Below are 9,938 nucleotides of genomic sequence, written 5' to 3' on the forward strand. Positions count from 1 at the left end.
CTAACCACATATGCGAAAATACAATAATGCACTGCAATGATGCCTTCTTTTTTCAGCAGAAGGGTTGTGGATCCTATGGGGCACATGCCATTTAGCAGTTGTTACGAGCCCAACTACGATCCTGATGACGGTCTGTCGAAAAGAGAGAGCTATGAGGAGAGCACCGCATCGAGTGACGAAGAAGCGATCATGATTTTCTCTTTTGTGTCTCCTTTTCTTTTACTTTTTTCATTTTATTGTTTTTCAGTCTTAAGAATTCCTACTTTTGTAGTCATTTATCTTCTGGGTTAGTTTCAGTCATCATTTGTTGCTCTGTTTCTCATTTCTATTAGTCCTCATTCTTTATTCTTCAGGTTCAGTCATGCTTTTTCAGGTTTCAGGTCTCATCCTTGATGAGTTTGTTCAGTTTTACGTTTCAGTAATTTTCATTATTTTTTCATTTTGTTCCTTTGTCATTTATATTTTCACCAACTGAACTTGTCTTTTTTTTTCAGTTTTCAGTGTACTTCTTCAGTTTTCAGGATTATTTCAGTTATCTTTCTTCAGTCCTCCTCAGTTTCTTCAGTCATGTCAGTTGTTTCAGTGATAGTTGTCAGTTCAGTTTTGGGCAATAGTTGCACACTATTGATCTCATTCTGGTAGTCTATTCCTGGGTGTCTCTCTTGACTCTTTCCTTCTCCATTTATTTCCTTCCAAGTCATATTTGTTCAGTCTTTAGTAAATGTTTCTCAACCACCTTTGAGTCTCGTTTATTCAGTCCTCTTCTCTATCTATCTTCAGGTTTTTCAGTGTTCAGTTCTTGTAAAGTTTTCAGTCATCTTTCTGTCTATCATTGGTCATTCAGCTTTCAGATTCATATGACAACATCAAAAATCAAAACAAGACACGTGGAAGCACATCATATGACAGAAATTCGACTTAACCCCAAATAAAAATCAGTCGACTTAAGAATAGGCAGTCCCTTCTCTCTTTCCCTTTTCTCCGTACAACTCTGCAGCCACTACTTTTTTCTTGATGATTTTTATGAGCTAAGATCGTCCCACCAGAAGATCGTCCCAGCAGCTTTAAGTGACCATCTCAAGTAAATGTCCACAATCGTACCAACTGTACCATTTTTACAGTGACACATGAGTTATGGTAAGCAGACCAAGTGGTTAACCAAGCCTCAATCAACAGGAAAACACGAGACACGATCATAGTGCCAAACTCGCCACAACTCCAGTACTCTTTTGTCACCTTCCCTTCCTTGTGTTAAAGACAGTAGATACAGCAGGCACCTAAAACATCATCTTTAATCACCATGAAATAAAATTCAAAAATCAAACTCTCCTGAAGCCTTGTTGAATAGAACATCTCTGCCGTTCAAATGCATGATTCCACCCTTCAAAGTGCACTTCCAGCGATTCTTTGTCCTTGTTATCTTGTCAAATTGTGCGAGGACAAGGTGCTGCGTCTCATCAAAGTCATCATCTATGTCGTCATCGTCGTCGTCATCTTCATTAAGAGGAGGTTCATCATCATCTTCACCACCCGCTGTATCGTTTCTTGGCTTTGGTGTTGCAACAGCAGGTGTGGGAGTTTGATATTCCGAAGATTCCCCAGGGGTATTGTAGTCTGGGGTTGCATCATAATGAACCGCAACCTGGTCTGCACATCCATCCTGTTGTGGCACAAATGAACCAGCTGAAGGATATTCATCCCTCTTCCGTTTTCCACAAGACATCATGAGAAAATCCTTGGTCGTCAGTGGCTGGGGTTGCATCATCATCCGGATCTCCTCATCATAAGCAAAAGCAAGGTTGACATCAAGCCCCAGTGGTCTCTGATTCATCCAGGGCGACGGAGGTTGCATGAAAGGGCTTGGGCGGCCAGTCTCTGGATCAGCCCCGTTCATCATCCCCATCCCGTTTCTCATGGCACTGATCGGCGATGGGGCATAGTCCAACGGCCCCGTATCGATCCCAGCTTCAAGCGGTGTCTGGATCGGTGTCTGCAGCGGCGTCGGTGGGAAGAGCATGTCGGCGGTTGGGGTGGCGTACTCCTCGGACGTGGCCTCGTAGGGCACGTTGAGGTCGCGCACGGGTGAAGCGGACGCGGGGGGAGCCCTGTTGCGGTCGGTGTTCCCTGAGATTGCGCCACAGTGCAGCAACTTCGTCTCCCAGAGAGACTGGAGCTCGTTGAGGACGGCGTCGCCAACGCCGGAGGTGATGAACTCCTTACGAACTTTGGCGAGGACTTCCTCGACGACGGAGAGGTAGACGGTGGACGCGTTGCCGCTGGCCATGACGGTGGACGTGCTAAGGTTAGGGATTGCGCGGGAGGCCTAGGGTTAGGGTTTGTGTGCTAGGTAGCGAGGGCGAGACGGGCTGCAGATCGAGGGGGCGGCCTCTTATATAGCCGAAGCTCTCCGACACCTTGTCTTCATCAGGCGAGGTGGGACTAAAGGAACCACTGATTTGAGGGAGGACCGGACAGCAGTAGTATGTGGGTTCGCTGAAGCCCAGCCTCCCGAAGCCCCAGTTTCGGCCGGCCCATGGTAGCTCTGCTGTTTCTACTCTTTTCTGTTTCTTTTTTCCCTTTTTCTTTTTTTTCTCTTTCTGTTTATTTTATTTTACGTTTATCATTTTTTTTATCTTTTCATCATATTTTTCCGTGTATTTTTTAGTGTGTTTGAGGAGCCACATAATGAAATTGTACCGATCCTCATAAACGATGTAATGATTATTGCAAATGAATAAAGCTCAAGTTTTTTCAAAGAATTTCTTTTAGAAATTGTCACCCTGATGTTTGCACTTCGACAAACCTTCATATAGTTTTGCCGCGTCGCGAGAGACTTTCACAACATTGCTTTTCTCAGCAACGATCAGCTCCAAAAGTTCAATGTCTGTACATTATAACCCTTTGGTTGTCCTCAATGCAACTTACGTCTCTAACTGATTTGAAGCACTCAAAATATGCTATTGTCGATTTGTTTTATTCTTTATTAACCTGTTGTTGAATATAACTGCTCTACAAGTTGGCCTAGTGTTTGGTTTACTGAATAATACAAATAATCTTCCTATGCTCAAACAAAAATTTACTTTCAAGACATCAAACACTTGACAAATTCATGCTAACATGTACACATAGACACACATTTGAACCTACTTTATTGGCGGAGCTGTATGGAAAAGGCATCTTGATCAAAATGACCGGATTTGACCATGATGATCCCTAAGAAAAGAACTTCAATTGACCGGTGGCCTGAAGTATGATCGAGTGGCTTAGCGCGTGCTCAATATGTCTGCCGCGACAACAGAATAGCCCACCCCGCTAGGCGGAGCAGCCTTACATGCGACCATTGTTCTTGCTGGTTTAAACAAGGCCATGACTCTTGATGACTACTGGCGTATCATGTATGCACGCACTGATTGCAGTGCCTGTCTCTGGAACAATTGCTCTGATCCATGCGCATGGTAGCCGGTGATGAACTTGAGTCTTTATTCGAAATGGTGGGACAAGGTGCTTCCTGCAGAGAAACAGTCTGCAAATACGATCATGATTATGATTAATGACCTAGCTACTATCCCACAAAAAAGACCTAGCTACCTACTCTACTTCCTTGCGAATTGGAACACTCCCGGTTCCCATTAGACTAGCTAAGCTAGAGACCATCAACCACCATACATCAAGTCTTAGTATAACTAAACGTACGTGTGGGTATAATATTGCTCCACCATGTGCCATTATTACGGTCCTCTTTCTATATATATCTTCGACGATCGATTGGTAGGAACAAGTTGTGATGGTAACGTTCATGGTATGTACTCACTACTCCTTCTGTTCCTAAATATTTGTCTTTCTAGGCATTTCAACAAATAACTACATACGAAGCAAAATGAGTGAATCTACACTTTAAAATATATCTACGTACATCCGTATGTAGTAGTCATACGGATATATGACTACTAAAGGGCCCCAAATTTCGGAGGGAGTAGTAAACAATTAAGAGTTTTGAGAATAGCAGACATCGGGATGAATTAGGCCTAGAACCAGGGACAAGCAGCCCGTGTGACCAAACATGACCGCCAATTGACAGGGCCCCAAATTTCGGAGCACTTCAGTCCACTTGGTCCTTATTCAGACACCTGGGTCGCTACACAGGCTAGAGGACAAGGACGGGAGGTGGGTGTGGCCCATCTACAGACCGATGCTGTCAGCGTCGACGTGTTTGTGAGGCCTTGGTCGTCTGGTCCTTGGGCGTAGGAATCCTCCGACTGGACGAGCAGTTCTCGCTGTCTTCATCTTCGAAATCGCCGACCGATCTCACCGTGACTCTTCTAACTCGACCCTGTGAGGCCGTTAGTTGTAACTTTACTAGGTAGGCCTCATTCTAGAGTTTGCACATGGCTCATTCTAACGCCCCCATGGTATTTGTCATGTACATGATTGAAAAATCAATCGGAAAGACAGATCTAATTAGCATACTATGTTTTCTTTTTGTTTGTCTAAGCATCACGTTTTGTTTGTCTGAGCATCAACTGAAACAAGCAAGAACAGACCTAAGCATAAAAGATTGTTTTTAGGATATGTGATAAGCATCACTATCTGTTCTACCCGACTACAGAGCTGTCCACTCTGACAAGAGTACATATGAACGTTAAACTGCGAGTCCTAATGATAACATTTCCCCAGAAAACTGAAACAAGTTCATGACGATGATTGCGGGGGTGGAGGCGACATCAATGATCTCCTTGGCTCATTGCCTGGCTGGTGACCCTTCCCAGCAGCCTTCTCGTCCAACAAATCCTTCAGCCCTTCCTGATAGGTCTCCACATAGTTCTTCACTGCACTTGTGTAGGTTGAGGCGCGTGTCATGTATATGCGCCGCAGCGCTGGCTTCAAAGTCTCGCCCCCACCCCTCGCTGCCACCGCGAGATCCTCAAGCACAGTAGGCTCACTTTTAGTTTTCCCCTCCTCACTGTTGCTGGGGTATGATTCCTCTTCGGCCTTCTTGTAGTCGTTGGGCCTGAGCTCGGGACCGATGTCCCTAACCCAGGAAGCCCCATAGAGCCTAGTTGCCTCCTTGAGGAAACACCATTTTTCTTTCAGTGTTAGCTTAGGGCGCCTCTTGGTGCCCGGAGGGTGTGGCAGAGAAGACGGGAAGGCGATCTCTTTCAGATCGTACCTCACGTAATCGTACACCTTCCTGCAAACAACTCTGAATTTCATTCCGACTGCTACTGCAACAGCCTCTTTATGTGGTTCTACGATGGATTAACCTGCTCCATGGTAAAGCACAAGGAGGGTAAAATAACAGAGCGAAGTACTGAAATCTATATCTAACTTCAGCATGTATTGTGAGAGTGACAAGAACAAATCATTTCTGATGCTAAAAGGGTAAAAAAAAAAACAGAACAATCTATAAACACCAAAAGCACCTGGGTCCTGATGTTCATCTCAGATGCATTTAATCAAACACCTTGTCTGCACAAGAACTCTACAGTACTAAACAAGCAAGTAACAGAGTCTTTTGCACATATTTAGCAAGCATCGATACAATCATACAAAGTTGATGATTGGCTGGGCTGTGATGGAAAATAGGAAGCCACTGTCTGTTTTGCTCATGTTCAGCAAGCAGGCAGCAATCATTCAATCAGGTTTTGGTGAGAACAGTATAAGAAATGGAAATTCACAGTAATACAAGACTTGATAGTGGATGTTTGATACAAAAAGGTTGGATGCAGAAGCTGAAATGCATAAAATTCAACACTGCTTCTCTTGATCCTCTTCTTTTGCCCACTACCACTGTGCTCTACCAAGTCTCAACCCAACAAACGAACCTAATGCAAACAGCCAACAATGAATCAATCGATAAATTTAAGGATCGGAATCAGAAATTGTGAAGGATCCTCTATTCTCAACCGGGAAAATCAGAAATTGTGAAGGATCGGAATCCGGAACACTCACGATGCTGCTGCCTTCGCCGACTCCCCGTGGAGTGCTGCGTACGCCGCCCGTGCTTGCCGGATGTGGGTGCCTCTGTCGCACTGAGCTAGCTGCCTGACGACTGAAGAGCACCCGAAGAGGCGGGACGGGATCGTACGCCGGTGCTGTACGGAGGGCTTCAGGTTGGGTGTCGGCCGGCCTGGGGAGGGATGGGGCGTGGCAGCGCGGGGCACCGGCACTCGGCTTTGCTCCGGTGACCAGTAGGGTTAGCGTCGTCGTCACTACTCTGGGAGACTGGGAGACCTCCTTTTTTTAGCAAAGGAGACCTCCTCCTTGGCGGCCTTCAGCGCCCGAGAGTAGAGATGGCCCAGATAGCTTGCTCGATCGGTCGTAATAGTTTAGAAAAAAAAAACAATCTTAGTTTTTTAATAGATTATAAATTTTAGTATATTCAAACAGTTTTAAGAAAATCTTGAGTCCAAAAAAATTCCTTCACTTAAAAGAACACGAATTTCGACAAAAATCATGAATTTAAAAGAAGGTCATGAATTAAAAAATGTTCGCGGATCCGAAAAAAGTTCAAGATTTTTTTAAAAAGCTCACTAATTCAAAAAAGTTTGTTAATTCAAATAAAATTCACTAATTTAAAAATGTTCATGAACCCAAAAAATGTTTGCGAAATCAATAAAAAATCATAATTTAAGACATGTTCACAAAATTTTAAATACTTTGTGAATTTGAAATTTTTCATGAATTTGAATCAAATATTAAATCCAAAATAAAAATAAAAAGGAGAAAAAAACAAAAAACAAAGGAAAACCCCAGCAAAAATAAAGAAAAGAAATAACCAGTTGGAAGCTTCACAAACCCTGACAGAAGCTTTACAAAACCAGCTAGCATTTGTGCAAACGGAATGCCCTAGATGAGGCTCTATCGGTTACAGTTCCTACTTTCCCAGACTAGATCAAGTGGCTAGTGGGAACTCAAAGTGAAACTTCAACCCAGGTGGAAAAGCCCAAGCCCGCACCGCCGGACGTGATCCTCTGGGATGGACGGCGCTATCCTCTGAAAGCGGATGGCTTGGCGAGAGTCAGGATGGTCCTACGTGATGAGGTTTGTTGCATGGTCTTTGTTGCGTCTTGTTGTTTGTTCAATTGTTCAGATGTTTTAGCTAATTGTGGTAGAACCAAGGATCACACCGCATGTTGGTTGCCCCGTCCTTCATATCACTACTAGAAAAATGCCTACTAGTGGCGCATCTGTTTTGGCTACTAATGGCGCACTACAGGTGCGCCACTAGTACCACGCCATTAGTATCTGGTATACTAATGGCGCACCAAAAAAATCAATTTTTTTTTCATTTTTTTCTTAGTCTCAGGTTACTATAGCTTAATCTCGGGTCAATATGCTTAATCTCAAGTCAAATCACACTCTGTGGTCAAACTTTCCGAAAAGTCACCGATCCTCACACTACTTCAGCCCGAGCACGCTTAACTTCATAGTTCTATCCAACCCCAGCACCAGCTCACTTCACAGGCACTTGTTGATATATCTATCATATCAATCCTATTAAACCTTGTTGATGTCTAGGACTTTGTTCATGTTCATGAGTATGATGAAATTTTGAAAAAATATTTCAAATATCCCGATCATATTACGTACATATTTTGAAAAAAATTCCAAAATTTTTTTGAAACCAATTTTTTTCTGTTACTAGTGGCGCACCTAGCAAATGGTGCGCCACTAGTAAGTTTGATTTTTTTTTCATTTCCCCCCATCTAGATCTTAAAAGCCCCGTATCTTTCGTTCTGTTAGGTTTTTGGGGCTTTTGAAGATGTTGAACAAGGTTCACCCGATTCAATTCGGATGTAACTTTTCGAGTAGATGATTTTTCATATAAAAAACTTTTTAATCCGATGCAAAAATTATGCCCATTTTACTAAATTTCAGAGAAATTTTGCAAATAAAGTCAAAATTCATATTTGTAAATTTTTCCAACAACTAGACCACATATCACATGGATTTTTTTTATTTTTTGACATTTCCATCATTTTCTTTTATTTTTTTAACTGAAAAGGCGGTTCCGGGAGGAGGGTGCATTTAGCATCAGGGTTACTAATGGCGCACCTGATGTGTGGTGCGCCATTAGTAACCCTGGTGCTAAATATATTACTAATGGCGCACCTGGTGTGTGATGCGCCATTAGTAGTTTTGAAAAAAAATTGTTAGTAATGGCGCACCAATAGACGGTGCGCCATTACTAAAACTAGTAATGGCGCACCAGTGGACGGTAGGCCATTACTAAAACTAATAATGGCGCACCGTCCACTGATGCGCCATTACTAAAACTAGTAATGGCGCACCAGTGGACGGTGGGCCATTACTAAAACTAGTAATGGCGCACCAGTGGACGGTGGGCCATTACTAAAACTAGTAATGGCGCACCGTCCACTGATGCGTCATTACTAACAATTTTTTTACTTATTTTTTCAAAAAATACTAATGGCGCATGGTGGGTATGGTGCGCCATTACTATGTCAACTAGTAATGGCACACTATCCCATGATGCACCATTATTAACATTTTTTTAAAACTACTAATGACGCACCACACATCAGGTGCGTCATTAGTAATATATTACTAATAGCGCACCTGTATCTGGTGCGCCACTGCATATAGCAGTGGCGCATCACATACACGATGCGCCATTAGTGTCCATATCATCTATAGCCTTTTTCCTAGTAGTGTATGATATCTCCCATCCTTTGTTAGTTGAATGTAACCCACTGTCAGAGCAATAAATATCTCATGTTCCCCGTAAAAAACGTCACTGTGACATCCTCAAGCAAAGGAGTCTCACTTGTAATTTCCCTCATATTCCTCTTTAGCCTTCTTGTAGTCATTTGGCATGAGCTCGGGACCGATGTCCTTTGATAACCCACAAGTGTAGGATATTTATTATAGCCCTTTTCGGCAATTAAGAGTCTCGCATAGGAGCATAAGGAATTGGCCAATGGATTTCAGCAAGTATTCACTGTAGAAGTTGTAAAGATTGTTTGATGCTTTGTTTGATCATCGGAATAATTGCGAGAACTTAAATCCTACATACCTAAGAGATTCATCCCCACTATGTTATTTATCTTAACATGCAACCTATCCACATCATCAAGTCGGTCCACCATGTAAAAACTCTTTCCCACTAACTCTTCATGCACATGCTCCCACTAACTCTTCATGCACATGCAACCTATCACAAATAACCATTAACTATTTTTTTGTGCCATGTCAAGCAACCACATCATTCTAGTTTTCTTTTCCAATCTATGCGGCCAATTTTTTTATGAATGCACATCTGTAGTTGTTATCAATGTTTTAAGTTTAGCCAAGGGTGGAGATGTCTTCACTGTCTCTACTCAACGTTGTTTTCATCACATATCACCTCGCCAATATATTGTCAAGGTAATAAATTAACAGAGCAAAAATCACACTCATTTTTGGATTTTTTTTATCAAAAAATATATATATGTTTGCTCTAAACAATATTTATTTCAAAGAAAAATCACCAAATTCTACTATGTTTCATAAACTTTCTCATGTTTTAAAACATCAAATTATTTGTTAAATTCTCGAAGCAACGCGCAGGGTATCATCTAGTTGTAACAAAAGTGCAATTGTGCAGCAAGTGTCGCAATCCTTAATTGTGCTAAGAACAAATTGGATGTTTTATTTATAGGAATCAAATCGCTCTCAAGGAGACACGGAAATTTCACCTACTGCATCAAGATGATATTTTATTGCCTCTTGATGCACTTCAAGATGCAGAGAACGAGCGATGATAATTAAATTCTTCCTGTTCCAAGGAAAATAAGTATATAGACACAAGAAAAAAGAAGTACCACTTTAAGTGTTCTTGTGTGTGTGTTCTGCTCACGTCAATCTTGCATCACACGCTTGAGAAAAAATGACTTGAGGGGGTCATTGCTTCCTTATACACCCTCCTCATGTGAATG

General features: G+C 42.3%; 2 protein-coding genes across 2 annotated transcripts; both read right to left on the reverse strand.

Moving 5' to 3' along the window:
- Nucleotides 1–797: 797 nt before the first annotated feature.
- On the reverse strand, nt 798–2,373 carry LOC125506138 (transcription initiation factor IIA large subunit-like). The gene has a single exon (XM_048671002.2). It carries the CDS (start codon nt 2,282–2,284, stop codon nt 1,313–1,315), a length of 972 nt encoding a protein of 323 aa, XP_048526959.1. The 5' UTR covers nt 2,285–2,373; the 3' UTR covers nt 798–1,312.
- A 2,141-nt stretch (nt 2,374–4,514) lies between these two features.
- Nucleotides 4,515–6,263, reverse strand: LOC125507457 (uncharacterized). The gene is made up of 2 exons (XM_087524728.1): nt 5,950–6,263; nt 4,515–5,261 (listed from the first exon to the last, which is right to left on the reverse strand). Exon 2 carries the CDS (start codon nt 5,209–5,211, stop codon nt 4,690–4,692), a length of 522 nt encoding a protein of 173 aa, XP_087380854.1. The 5' UTR covers nt 5,212–5,261; nt 5,950–6,263; the 3' UTR covers nt 4,515–4,689.
- Nucleotides 6,264–9,938: the final 3,675 nt, after the last annotated feature.

This window comes from Triticum urartu, chromosome 5A (assembly GCF_056163025.1).
Source record: "Triticum urartu cultivar PI428250 chromosome 5A, HENAU_Tu73, whole genome shotgun sequence".
Taxonomy (NCBI): Eukaryota; Viridiplantae; Streptophyta; class Magnoliopsida; order Poales; family Poaceae; genus Triticum; species Triticum urartu.

Excerpts from the sequence above, each read along its gene's own strand:
- LOC125506138 (XM_048671002.2), bottom strand. The coding sequence starts at position 2,284 with ATGGCCAGCGGCAACGCGTCCACCGTCTACCTCTCCGTCGTCGAGGAA.
- LOC125507457 (XM_087524728.1), bottom strand. The coding sequence starts at position 5,211 with ATGAAATTCAGAGTTGTTTGCAGGAAGGTGTACGATTACGTGAGGTAC.